This window comes from Pimephales promelas, chromosome 23, assembly GCF_988280905.1.
Source record: "Pimephales promelas chromosome 23, fPimPro1.hap1.1, whole genome shotgun sequence".
Classification (NCBI taxonomy): Eukaryota; Metazoa; Chordata; class Actinopteri; order Cypriniformes; family Leuciscidae; genus Pimephales; species Pimephales promelas.
In genome coordinates, this window is record NC_142791.1 from 3436549 (window position 1) to 3451526 (window position 14978).

Sequence of the window (14978 nt, forward strand, 5' to 3'; positions counted from 1 at the left end):
AATATATGAGTTTTTTTTTTTTTTTTTGGGGGGGGGGGGGTTATTTTGTAAAACAACATCAGAATGTCCTGAAACTTTGCAGTGGACACCTTGAGAAGGTGTCCTCTCTATATGAGGTGGAATTGGTCTGTGGAAGCTAGGACTTTTATTTTTATGATTTTCTGAATGTATGGACAAACCAGGTATAATATATGAGTTTTGGGGGGCTTTTATTTTGTAAAACAACATTAGAATGTCCTGAAACTTTGCAGTGGACACCTTGAGAAGGTGTCCTCTCCATCTGAGGTGGAATTGGTCTGTGGAAGCTAGGACTTTTATTTTTATGATTTTCTGAATGTATGGAGACAACAGGCATAATATATGAGATTTGGGGGGCTTTTATTTTGTAAAACAACATCAGAATGTCCTGAAACTTTGCAAGGGACACCTTGAGAAGGTGTCCTCTCCATCTGAGGTAGAATTGGCCTGTGGAAGCTAGGACTTTTATTTTTATGATTTTCTGAATGTATGGACAAAACAGGTATAATATATGAGTTTTGGGGGGCTTTTATTTTGTAAAACAACATCAGAATGTCCTGAAACTTTGCAGTGGACACCTTGAGAACGTGTCCTCTCCATCTGAGGTGGAATTGGTCTGTGGAAGCTAGGACTTTTATTTTTATGATTTTCTGAATGTATGGACAAAACAGGTAATATATGAGATTTGGAGGGCTCTTATTTTGTAAAACAACATCAGAATGTCCTGAAACTTTGCAAGGGACACCTTGAGAAGGTGTACTCTCCATCTGAGAAGGAATTGGCCTGTGGAAGCTAGGACTTTTATTTTTAGGATTTTCTGAATGTATGGACAAAACAGGTAGGCTATAATATATGAGTTTTGGGGGGCTTTTATTTTGTAAAACAACATCAGAATGTCCTGAAACTTTGCAGTGGACACCTTGAGGAGGTGTCCTCTCCATCTGAGGTGGAATTGGTCTGTGGAAGCCAGGACTTTTATTTTTATGATTTTCGGAATGTATGGACAAAACAGGGGGCTCTTATTTTGTAAAACAACATCAGAATGTCTATATGTCTAATGATAGATAGATAGATAGATAGATAGATAGATAGATAGATAGATAGATAGATAGATAGATAGATAGATAGATAGATAGATAGATAGACGGACGGACGGACGGACGGACGGAATAACTGAAATCGCTTTTGCTGGAAGATCAATGTTTTCAGTTTCAGAAAGGTTGACGGTCTTACCGTAATAGCTAGTGTATAAGCGCATAAAGAAATATAGGGGCGGCTAGTTTGACTGCTCATTTTGAACTGGAGGCTGGCTTGACTGCAGTCGCATCACGGACTTGCGTCTACTGGAAAGTTATTTATAACAAAACTGATATTCTCACACTATCAGTGTTTTATATATAGTCTGGCTCGTGCAAACACTCCAGAAGTGCGTTATTCAGGTCTCTTTGTGTGTTTTCCTCAATGCACATTTCTTTTTTTAGTAGGCCAACAGAACACAGCACGTGTAAATAATAATAAAAAGGTTGTACTGTAGAACTGTAGAATAGGCTATCTATTATTTTCATTATTAATGTTATAATGAATCAGGCCTATGTATTAAATGTATTTTAAAAAAACTAATTTAAATTAACCTCATATTAAGATATAAAAAATGGTTGACAGCATTTCAAAATAATGAATTATTGCACTTTTAACCCCTTTAATGTCTACATTTTCCCAGTTATGTGAGAAGTGTATGTTTTGTTTGTTAATCTCTGGTCACATTTGTAACCGGTGGCTCTGATGTTTCCACTGGTCAAAAAATGCGACATGTTCATATCATGTCATGATTTACATAAGAGCAATCTAAATATTTTATATTTAAAATACAGAGGAAGACGATAAGTCAAATTTCCAAATTAAACTTTAGTTGCAACAATTCCATGCTGGTTGAATGCAGGTAAGTTTAGTGAAGAGGCGGAGACAATTAAGCCTATTAATAATAGACCTTTAAAATAGTATATGGACCTAAATATGCACCAAATATTATGTGTATCTGTCATTATAAGTGTATTTGGTGCAAATCATATTTTAAAGTGTATTATAAGTGTAGCTATCTGTTTCACATGCTTCATTTATGGCACAACTGAAATGAAACCGCGGGTCACGTGACTATTTACGCCACGTTAATTTAAATGTTTAAACATTTTTGACCCATTTGATGCAAAAGTACGTTTTCATCACAAATAGGGAATTAAATGGGTTAATGAAAAAATTACCCCTCTCCATCACACCCCGCCCCTTGTGACGTCACGCCGGTCTATTGCGCGACTCCCCTCTCTTTTCACGCGCGCGCCGCTGGCCCTCCCCAACTCGCGCGACTAGAGAGTCGCTCCAGCCTATGATTCAAAGTAGTGTAGACTTCTTGCCCGGCTCCAGCTGTCTCTGGTCTCTCCAGGAATGAGAAGCAATGGCCGGTTCTGCCAACGAGGAGAAAACCTTCAAGAGGTTCTTGGAGCTCTTCTTGCGTGAGATGAAGCCACCTCTCCAAGAGGACGTACCTCTACCTATGCGCCCCTTGTCGGACCTCATCACGGAGGACGAAGTGGAAGGGGAATGCCTCGACCTGTGTCTCCAGCACCTGTGTAAATAGTTAAGTACCTTCATTTGTTTCACTTACGATGCATGTGTTGTTAACCTAAATGCGTTTATAACATTAGACAGCCTAAGAATAAAAATAGTAGGAGTGTTCAAGTAGGAGAATTGCATAGAAATAGCCTAACCTGCACAGTTATTTGTGTGTGGAGAAAAAGCGCAGTAATATCCACCACTCTTATTAACTTGAAAATTATTATCACTGTAGGGAACTTCAGTTTCACACACTGTTCCAGATCGGGATGTTTAGTTGGTCTACATTTCGACACGGGTAAAGCTTTAAGTTTTAGTCTGGCCACTTTTGAAGAACATAAAATATGAGCTTTTTCCCCTACTGTAATAGTTCATGTGTTAGGCTACTATGACATGTCCACAGGTGTCAATGACATTAACATTATTAATTATAATAATTATAAATATCGTTATGTCGTCAGATTTTAATGTTTAATTATATAGTATGACAGTGATAGTGATTACAGATATACAAGGGAAAATATGACAACTGTCATGAAAGTCATTCTGATGGGGAAATACTTTTACTAATGCGTTCATAGTGCATATTTGTAGTCCGTTTTCTGATTAGACTACACCCTCCGTTCAGTGACCCCCTATAATCCTCTGATGTGGTACGAGCACCTGTATTCTCCATATTTTGCATCTTAATCATTTTGACGTTACCATTTTCTTTTCTGTCAGTTGTTAACGACATGTTTTTATCTGATATGATCGCATGCTTATCAGTTTTGTAATCTGAGGAAGCATACAGCATCCGTGTCGGTCGACGAGACAACTCAGCATGACTGGTTTTATGGGGTCATGCATGTTTCATGCAACACGGTTACCTTTTTCTTTCTTTCAAGATTTCGGTTTTGTGTGCCATCGCCTTATGCCAAGACACACCTGTCTACATCTTCATTTACATTCAAACGCGAACAGCTTGTAAGGGAAGTGTTGCGAGCATTGTGATATCGCGGTGTTTTGAATTCTGGGCGAGATCTGACTGTGGGAAGGGGTTACGTTTGATAAACTACGTCATTGGCTTGCTATAAATAGCCCATTCAAACCCAGCAGAACCTTTATGACCATGAAATAGACCTACTCATACACATCTAATGGATCTGATGATAAATGGCTGCGCAAATGCCCAGATAGTTGCACATTTCCTGAGTCAGGTGTTGTCAACTGTGCTATACATTGATTTGTTTTTAGTTTCACGTTTCATATTTTTCTGCATCCATTTTGTGGCTATAATGGAGTATATTTTACATAGTAGGCTACATAGGTCCTTTTTTGGCTTGTGAGTACTGTATGATTTCAGGGTCATACATTACCATCACAGACTAAATATTATTTGACATTGATTCTATGAATATTTTAAGAAATAATAGGCATAGATTATAAAATGAATATTCTGAGAATTACTAGAAATTGATTATGATATGAATAGTCTAAAAGACATTAGTTATAATCTGAATATTTTTAGACATGGAATAAAATCTTTATATTATTATTAAGCTCTGATTATACTATAAATAATATGAATATATACCTCGGAAATGATAATAAGAATATTCTTTAATATTATTAGACACCATTTAATCTGTGTGTTATTAGACATGGATTATAATGTGACTTCAGATTATTGGTGAATCAATGTGGAATTTTATTTGGTTACATCCTTGAATGCACTTGCTCAAATCATATTTTACCTAACCTTTTCATTTTGATCTAAACTGCGCCTCACAAAGAGGTTATTGGTTTTTGTGTTTGAATTTCATTCAAATGTCAGCAGCAGGTTGCCATGGCCTTCTGTGGACAATCCCTTTTGCTCTCGCACAAACAAACGTACAAATACAGTCTTTTTAGGGAATCTCAGAGCTATTTCCACATTCATATTTTTGCAGTGCTCAATGTGGATACTCAGATGTTAATGTTTATTTTAGGTGACTGACCCTGGCTAATATCTGATCCTCAGGAGAGAGTTGCTTGAGGTTAATGGGTGTTTACCGTTTTTCTGACCGGGAGCTTAGTTGAATGACCTTAACCTGACATAGATTGATTTAACCATTTGCCACTCGAATGCATAATTATTTTGGGTATTATTTTAAGGGGGAACAAGCACCACTACATGAAACAAGAGTAGCCTATATTTCCCCAATATTTAAGCAAAAGTTGCAATCGTTTTCAGTGCACTTTTGTTAAAAAGATTATAAATGCATAGATATGTAATTTTGAAAAAGCCTATACAGTATGTACTAGTTCACCATTATTTCCAAAAGGTATGTTCTTGCTAAATTGCTCCCAAAAGTAAGATTGTTATATCATAAATAGTAGAATAAGCACCCCTTAGTTCTATAATACTTTCAGTATAAATCATTTTTTTAAATTCTCCTGGTTGTTACCCCTTTATTCCCCAAACTCAAAATATTGTTCCCTCATACATATATTGTAAAGTATAAGTACCGAAGGTTATGCTGTAAAATCGCTTTAACTACGCAGTACTTTCCGAGCTGTAATCTAAAGCGTTACCTAATGTAGTTAGAGCTGTGTATATGCATATTTATTTATAGTCTAAACATGAATTTAGTTCCTTAAATAATGCATCTTCTTCCATTTAGCTACATCAGTTTATCCTTGCTCTGAACGAAGGCATGCCCGCTCGCCTCGCATAATTGAGGATTGAAGCTTGCGCTGCCTGTGTGGTGATTCAGCTGAACGTATGATTATTTTGTCGCTGGGTTGAAGATCTAATAATAGTTCTGAGAGAAAAGTGGAGATCCCCTTTGTTCTGTTCTGTGCGGGTACAGGGTGGCTGTGTGTGTGTGTGTGTAAAAAGGAGAAGAGGAGAAGCAAAAATTGGTTATGGGATGTGGGTGACGGCGCGGTGAATAAGCTTTGTTACAAATCCAGAGCTCCAATGATGGTGGCAACCCATGACTTGTCTGACTGAGGAAGAATGCAGGGTATCATTTAATAAGAGCCAATCAATAGAGAAACAGTGACTCTACACATAAGGATTTCATCACGGCATCTTTTATATTAATACAGCGCACTCCTCAATGCATGATTTATGTTAACGACACAGCAATGGTTTAGCTTTTGCTTTTACTTTTCTTTTTGAACGTCCAGTATTGTAATATAGTCTTCCTCAACTGGTTTTGATTGGTTTCAGAATGTAGGCAGGTTATTTAATTGATTTAATTTCCCTTGCAACTGTTCCATTTTGGTATATATATTAGGGCTGTCAAACGATTAATTGCGATTAATCGCATCCAAAATAAAAGTTTGTGTTTACATATATGTGGGTGCACTGTGTATAATTATGTTATATAAATACACACACATGCTTGTGTATATATATAAGAAATATTTTCATGTATGTACTGTATATAGATTTATATGTAATTAATTTATATTATATATAAATATAAATATTTTATAAATAATATTTTTTTTCTTAAATATACATGGATGTGTGTGTATTTATATATATATATATACAAAATAATTATACACAGTGCACCCACATATATTATGTAAACACAAACTTTTATTTTGGATGCAATTAATCGTGATTAATCGTTCGACAGCCCTTATATATATATATATATATATATATATATATATATATATATATATTTTTTTTTTTACTTTCTCACCCTCAATATATATATCTATATATCTATATATATATATCTATATATATATATATATATATATATATATATATATCACTGACATACTTTGGAATAAAAACACTTATTATACTCGCAATAATAGTATCAAAAATTTCAACATTCAGATTTGAGGGTGGGTCAAAAGGATTGTCACAAAATAAAGGGGAAAACTATCCAAAATGTAATAATAAAATGCAACTAACAATATAATTATACATTTAGAACAGCAAAACAATTTTACAAAAAAAAAAAATAATAAATAAATAAAAATATTCTAATATTCTCAAATTAGTTGTTGAGGGTGAGAAAGTAAATATATATATATTTTTTATGCATGTTGGCATTGTTTTTTAGTGACATTACTTTTTTTCAAAATATTATAGAGTTTGATTGGCTGCACTGCACTTACTTTACCCTCAACAACTCATTTGAGAATATTAGAACATTTTTTATTAAAAAAAAATGCTTTTGCTGTTCTAAATGTACAATTATATTGTTAGTTGCATTTTATTATTACATTTTGGATAGTTTTCCCCTTTGTTTTGTGACAATCCTTTTGACCCACCCTCATTACTAAATGTTAAAATTCAATTATGCTAGTATTTTATGCGTATTTATTCCACTTTATGTCAATAATCTCTAAATTCAAAATCAAGTCGAACAGGAAACCCCACTCTGCTTGACAGTAAACCTGACGATGTTATCCAGTACAGTCTGGTTTAGTTGCTGTTCTCTGATAAATGGGGATGTGTGGCTAAAAATGGAGGTTGGGAGGAAGGTTGTTTCCTCCTCCTGTGGTGAGCAGGCGCTCCAAGCCGCATGGGGAGTCCTGATAGACACTAATGGATAGAGGAACGCTCTCCTAAAGCTCATTAAACCCCCGTCTCTTGCAGCTGTAAACCACACACGTACAGAGGTACACACATGTGCCCACGCACAAAAGACACGCAACACATTAACACGCACTATGGTAATGAAAACATGGCACACTACACCACACAGCTGTGCCGTTGATGGAGGAAATATTGTTGCAGACGGAAGGATTTGCATGTCGTAGCATCATATGCGGCGTTCACTCATCTGTGATGGCAGGAGTTTCCCTTTATGTCGAGTGTAGGTTCTTTTGTAATGATTTAGTGTCAAATATTTAAGAGGATGGAAGGTTTCACGTTTAAAAATTGTATTTTTTAAGCATATACACACAAATGTGTTCATAAATCACATGGGATAATCTAGTTTCCATAATTGAAAAATGTTACAAATGGTTTGGGTGTACTGTCTCTTTAAACCGCTGTCCTCTCATGGATTCTTCATTATCAGTGTTTGATCAGCACCACAGAGTAGACGACCCGTCCTCTGATGTCTGATCATGACAACATTGATCCGACAATTAAGCAAAACAAATAGATGTGTCAGCAGCAGCGTTTTGTTTCCATTAGAGCAGACAATGTATCTGTGGCCAGGTGTTGTCTAGATGAAAGGATGCTGTTTTTCATCTGGGTCAGTGTGGCCACGGGCACCCTTGGCACGGCATTAGAGCATGGCTCCTCTCTTCAGGCACACCCTGACAGCAGCTGTGCTTCAGAAGATCGACGTAGCCCGTTCACCCAACCCCCTCTCGCTCCGATCACGCACAGACTTTCTTTTGTAGAGCCATAATCAAATTTAGATTTATTTCAGGCTCAAAATCAGTGTGTGTCGTCTAAAAAAATATTTGTAAAAGTACAAATAAAGCAATACAATTCTGTAATTTATGTATTTAGTAGAGCTGTTAAACTTTTATTTTGGATGCGATTAATCGTTTGTGTTTACATAATATACATGGTGCACTTGTGTATAATTATTTTATATATATAAATACACATTCATGCATGTATATTTAAGAAAAAAATATTATTTATTTATAAAATATTGATATTTATATATAATATAAATTGTATCTATATGCATGAAAATATTTCTTAAATATACATGCTTGTTTGTGTATTTATATATATAAAATAATCATACACAGTGCACCCACGTATATTATGTAAACACAAACTTTTATTTTGGATGCGATTAATCGCGATTAATCATTTGACAGCCCTAGTATTTAGATTTGTTTTTTTTAAATGACAGTCATATTTGCATTCAAAATGTCATTATTGAGCGAAAGACTCTTAATGACAGTTGTCATAAACATGCACAAACCTTACTTCATATTCAAGACGTATGTCAGTCAGGTAAAGTGTTACCTTGCCATCTAACACTCACTCACTAATAAAGTTAATATTTAAAATGTGAATAATCTACTAACATTCCTTAAATTGTTCACTTTATTTTTAAATTTAATAGTTTCAGTTTCAGTTATTTTTATTAAAGTGTCTTGCACTTACATGCCCAGCCCACATGGGCTTAAAAGACACTAATGACATAAAACATAATAGAAAAAAATAAAAAATTTATAAATTCAATTTATTTAGACAAAATAGAATTGAGTCATAGCTAGAAAATAATTACTTGCTTATTGGTATCAGACAGAATTTTAATATAGGTGCATCCCTAATTAATATTTTGTGGGAAAAAACTCAAATAAATGAATAATTGTGATATTTTTTTAGTTAAATGCATTCGCCAAGCAACATGGAGTACCTTACTTGTCCTTTGCATGCTCTGAAGTGCTCAGAATACCATCAGATCCTTGCAATGTTTTAACCCCCCGCTCGCTCTCCCATTGCTCGTAATTGAATTTCATTTTCTGAGTAATAGCTTGCAGCTGAAGCCACAAAACACAGTGAGGAATATTTGATCAATAAATCAATCCAGCTCATTGCCTCCCCTAGGCTTTTAGGACTGTGTTCATCTCCACTGAGATCAGACCTGACACTTAAGAGAAGCGAGTGTGGCTCCCCTCAGCTTGTTTTCATTTCAGCTGACGGCAGAATGAACTAGCCTCCGCTTCGACAGTCTATACGGACAAATTTAGAACTGCACTGGGACAAACAAGGATGACAGCAGTGGCCAAGAAGAGCGAGAGAGAGAGCTGCTCCTCGAGGATTCACAAGTCATTACTTATAAACCACCACTGGCATCCATAACCGTTATTTGCACTTCTGTTCCGTGAAGGATGTTTTCTGGGACAGATATTAATTAGTACTCGGCTTCTCTCTCGGCTTCTCTTTTTCGGTTTTCCCTAAATGTGCCTCTTGGGAGGTCAGGAGTGGATAAGAGAGAACCAAAGACCAGATTGTCTTGTCTTTTTGTCACTGTTCAGAGATCAGGGTGCTTGATCTCAAAGCGCACGGATTTGAAGTATTCGATTAATTCATTTGCATATCATGTCATTTATTTTGTTTGTCAGGCCTTTTGAGAACAAAAGATACCATGGACTTTAGCATGAAGTGGTGTTTACCCTACATTTTAGTTGAGTATTCAGCAAGAAAATGAGAAAACAAAATGTCTTGATTGGATCGTGGAATATCCAGCGACGGTTTGACAAATAACAGGGTTTCGTCACAAACTATGTCAGCTGAAAATGAAACATGTTTCAGATGTGGGGTAAGGTATGACATTTTTTGATTATATATATTTTTAATCTGGTATAATGGGCACAGATGAAACACATTTTAGTAGGCCAAAATCCAGAAACGAGTTTGCATTTTAGCACTCTCTGTTCCATTGTACTGAAGTCAATGTTTTTTTGTTGTTTTGTTCAGAGATGTATAAAGTACTAGAAACCCGGACTTGAGTAAAAGTACAAGTGCTCTATTAAAAAAAGTTACTTGCGTAGAAGTTGAAGTGCTCTTTAAGCACCACACTTAAGTAGAAGTACTGAAGTATTCAACATTTTTTGTACTTAAGTATTGCAAGTAGTTTATTTTAAAATTCACTACTTAAGTACTAAAGGTAAAAGTACAAGTATTGTGTCGTGTAATTATTAAAGAAAGCAGTCAAAAGTTTGAACTAGCTATCAAATAAGGCGCTTAGTTTGGCTGGACACAAATTTGCTTTGGCGGCCGCCAAAAAAAATGTAATTGCAGGACAACCCCTGCATTAGTTGTCAATGTGTGTGTCAATCAATACCATTACCCTATAAAACTGGCGTGTGATTTAGGCAGCATGAAAGCCAACTTGCAACGAATGATTCATAAAATTTTTATAATTGTACTAGCAGAACATTAAAAAAAATATCAAAGTAAAAGTATTAAATTCATCGAAAATATCTACTGAAGTAAAAGTAGAAGTATGAGAAAGAACAATACTCTAGTAGAGTACAGATAGAGCATTTTAGTACTTAAGTACAGTGTTGGGTAAGTTACTCTAAAAAAGTAATTAATTACTAGTTACTAATTACCTCTTCAACACTGTAATTAGATTACTGTACTAATTACTCTCTCTAAAAAGTATTTAATTACTTTTAATTACTAATTACTTTCATAATCCCACATCAATCTCAACCAGCTGATTAATACAAGGATAGACATGAATCTGTTTTAATTCTTTCAAATAAATACTATAAAATTGCATGAATTATCCTTAAACTGACCAAAGTGGAGAAGGTTACATAACATACTTTTTAACTTCAGACAATACATTTTGATGTTAAACCCACTATTGTTTTATGTCTGATCTCATGACATTTTACACTTTTTTCATACATATTTTACAATAATTCATACGAATTTGTACAAGTGCGGTCAAACGATTTAGACACCTCATAAAATGCATACGAATCGCTGTGAGATCGGATTGATCTACACACAGTATTTACCACAATTACATCAGAAGTAACTGTAATTAAATTACAGATAAATGAAGAGTAATCCCTTACTTTACATTTTCAAGGGAAAAGTAATTAAATTACAGTAACTAGTTACTTAGTAATTAGTTACACCCAACACTGCTTAAGTAGTTCTACTTCGTTACTATACATCTCTGGTTTTGTTTTTGTGGTATTTTGGTTAAAAGCCTGAAATAAGGTCTGTGGTTACTGGTTAAAGCAAGCTTTGCTTGTGTTTTTTTTTTTTTTTGAAAAATGCGGTTGCTAAGTTGCTGCAGACCTTGTCGAGAACAGTAAACGCCAACAGTTAACTCTTCTACGCATCTACGTTGTGTGTGTTTATAATCGTGTCCTTACAAACTATTCTAACTTTAAAGACTAAAGGCCCGTTCACACCAAGCACGATAACTATAAAGATATAATTCTAAAAATCGTTCTCCATATTAAAGAATAACAGAGTTCACATTACAGCTACAGCTATAACGATAAAGATATGAAGAACGATATCATTGGGATCACTTTCAGAACCATTTTTTTTCCAGCTGTCTAACGATAAAACACTGACAACCAATCAGAATCCAGGTCACGTGCATTTAAAATGGCATTGAAATGTCTTTCCGGATCGGGGTCAGTGTAATGCGCTATAATACTTGTGTTTTCTTGGATTTTCTAGTCAACAAGCTTTCATTCATCCATCACAAACAAAAAAAGCACCTGCGCCGGGTTACGTAAACCTTGGACCACAAAAACACAAGCTTTCAAATCGTTGCGCAACATTCCCGTCACCGTAGAGCTGCCAGCAGTGTCTCCCTCACAGGTCCTCCAAGGTTGTATATTCCTGCCTGTATTTCATTTGTTTAAAAGAGGTCCATCACCTCCTCTCTAACTGGTGGCTGGCTAATTGAATGGAAATATGATTGATTCCTCGCTTCCCTGCAGTTGCAGAGCAATTAAGCTGAGTGGGTTGGACGGGGGCTGGTTTTCATTCTGTTTGGTGCTCAGGTGCGCCGTGCAGTTCGCTGTACTTTCAAAAGCCAAAGATCACCCTTTAAGAAGTGTGTTTGAAATGCCAAAGCTTTGAAACCCTTAATCAGGAATGGCATTTGGAAAAATCACTGTGTTGTTGTTATGTTCTTTCTAAATAAATTTGCATTCTAGTACATTTAGGGACGTGCAACGGTCAACTAGCTGTCTGACAACTGATTAGCTGTTTTTTTTTTTTGGGCATATTGATCTTTCCTGTCATTTACATATGGGTTGTTTAATGTGCTGATATTAACAGAATTAACTCTTAGAAATGTCCAAAGATGGATGATGTATATGAGCAACTTATATATTTTCTTATTTATTTATTTTAAAGGTGCTATATGTATTTTTTAGCGGCCTCTATAGGTGATGTTTCAGATTGCAACCAATTTTTACAAGAGTGCTCGTGCTCAAACTCAAGAGCGATCACTCACGGTACTGTACACGCCGACCACACTGAGACTTTCAACACACCGGAGAAAGCATCACACAACATGCTGGAAACTCATGTAAACTCCCACTGCAACGTTACAATAATAGGACACTTTTATCAGCTTGACGTTGAACTAATGCTCATGCTCGTACCGTGATAACGTTACATTTGTGGTGTTATCTATGGTGTAAAGGTATCTTTCACAATCAGCAATGTCAACATAGGTGAATATATAATATGATAACGAGAACTAGACTGAACTATTTCAGTATAACAGTGTTGGGCCCTATGAAATCCATTTTATTTTTTCCCAAATTCCGTTTTTTCCGCTTTAATTTTTGGGAATTTAGTTTTTTTTTTTTCCTTGACTGTTATTTTAGTTGTAAAAATAATGCTATTTCATTTCAGTTTAGCATTATTTCAGCATATCTGAAAACCTGTAATTTATCACAATAAAAATAGCGGAGGTCTCTCCATGATTCAAACGCTCTGCCGATGTCGATCCGTGTCTTCGTCCTAAGTCGATCCGATTCACGTTTGGTCTGACGAGCTTCAGCAGATACAGTTTGTGTTGGAGTGTGTGTTGTGCCGAAGGCTGGAGTGTTTTGGTGTTATCAGACTCATGTCATTCGCTGTAGTGCCGTCGCATGATAGACTGTATATAAAGGAGAGAGGCTCGGGAGCGCGCGTGCACGTCACATCCGATGGATTTCGCAGAAAATCCGTCCCGTAGACTTAACATAGAAATCGGAAAACTGGCCTTCAGAGGCAACAGCAAAACCTGACAAGTGGATCATTGTAACGTGTGATTACAACCCCTTCAAACACAGGCAATAAAAAAAAAAGGATTAATTTTAGAAGAAAAGTTACATATAGCACATTTAAATGTATTGCTGCTATTGACCAATACAGAATATTTATTTGGTTCTGCCACAATCGCGACATTAAATAACGCAATTCTGACTTTATAATAAACAATTGCGACTTTATATCAATCAATTCTGACTTTATATCATGCAATTGCGACTTTATATTTCGCAATTCTGACTTCATAACACGCAATTGCGACTTTATATCTCGCAATTCTGACTTTATAACACGCAATTGCGACTTTATATTTCGCAATTTTGACTTTATATCACGCAATTGCGACTTTATATCTTGCAATTCTGACTTTATAACACGCAATTGCGACTTTATATCAATCAATTGTGACTTAATATCTCGCAATTCTGTGATATAAAGACAGAATTGCAAGATAAAAAGTCGCAAATACCTTTTTTTATTTTTCATTCTGTGGCAGAAACAAGCTTCCATTAGTTTTTACATAATATGCCCCCTAAAAATATTATCAGGATCAAGTTAACCCAATTTAGCACGGATTCCTTAAGCCTGAGTAGTTCAGGGAACCCACCGACATATCTTTTCCTTTGTTTCTCATGCCCAAAGCCAGATTTTGATCCTCTCGCCGCTCGCGTCTCTTTCTCTTCCACTATTTCATTCTTCCTCTATAAAGTGCTGACCAGTTCATTGAGCAGGGCTCTCCTGGGATGGAAAACTTCTTGCTGTGGTAATCCCTTAATCATCAGGCTGTGCTGGGATTACTTAGGCCTGCCCCAGCACTGCAGCTCTTGCCCTTCCACCTTTGCTGATGGACCATTGTGGTGGCCTTCTCGACACCACTCTTAGCACTGACTGGATCCCCTCAGGTTCTGCAATCCAGTCAGAAGAGACTGTACATTTAACCCTGAGATCTACTGGGTCTGGATTTCCCACTGCAATATCGTTGAGGTCAGAAGTGGTAGAGCACACACACAACGTCGTCCGGATTAGACCTAGCTAGTCATTAGCAGGTGCTTGAGACATGCAGAGGATTCAACTTTATATAGGACAAATTACAGAATATGATATCATTTATAGAAAGTGTAGCAACACACAAAAACATTTATAATCGAACTAACAGAATTAGCCAGATTTATTTTAAGAATGATTTATTTTCTGTATTTTCCGCTCTGATTTATGTTATTTCCTTTTGTTTTCTCAAACAAAGAGCCCGAACTGAGAGCTTTTAGTATTACTTCAGTGTTATTTTAGTATTATTATATATAGTATTTAATAATATTTTGAATTAGATTAATTTTATATTTTCAATTTTAATTTTTGTTTGTTGTAATTTAGTGTGCTTTCGTCATTTTTATTTTATGTAATTTTTTGCTTTTAGTTTTAATAGTTTCTGAAGTAATTTATTTATTTGCTTTTAGTTTTAATAGTTTCTGAAGTAATTTTTTTTTTTACATTAGTTGCCAATGTAACATTTGTAAGTTTCATTTAAGTTTTTAAAGTTTAAGCTCTTCGTCTAATCTTATAATCTATTTTGGTTTATTTTAATTAACACATTTAAAAATAAACAGAATTTAAAAATGTATTT

The 14978-nt window shown here is 35.4% G+C and overlaps 1 protein-coding gene and 1 long non-coding RNA gene across 2 annotated transcripts in view; one reads left to right on the forward strand and one right to left on the reverse strand.

The window, feature by feature from the left end:
• Positions 1 to 2214: 2214 nt before the first annotated feature.
• Positions 2215 to 3645, reverse strand: LOC148969369 (uncharacterized). The gene is made up of 2 exons (XR_016149605.1): positions 3495 to 3645; positions 2215 to 2638 (listed from the first exon to the last, which is right to left on the reverse strand). It is a non-coding gene; the product is annotated as an uncharacterized LOC148969369 (long non-coding RNA).
• The window catches only part of ppm1e (protein phosphatase, Mg2+/Mn2+ dependent, 1E), a 48075-nt gene continuing 35564 nt past the window's right edge, over positions 2468 to 14978 (forward strand). Inside the window, exon 1 of the mRNA XM_039675557.2 lies at positions 2468 to 2649. Coding sequence (XP_039531491.2) covers positions 2468 to 2649 — 182 coding nt within the window. The remainder of the gene's footprint in view (positions 2650 to 14978) is intronic.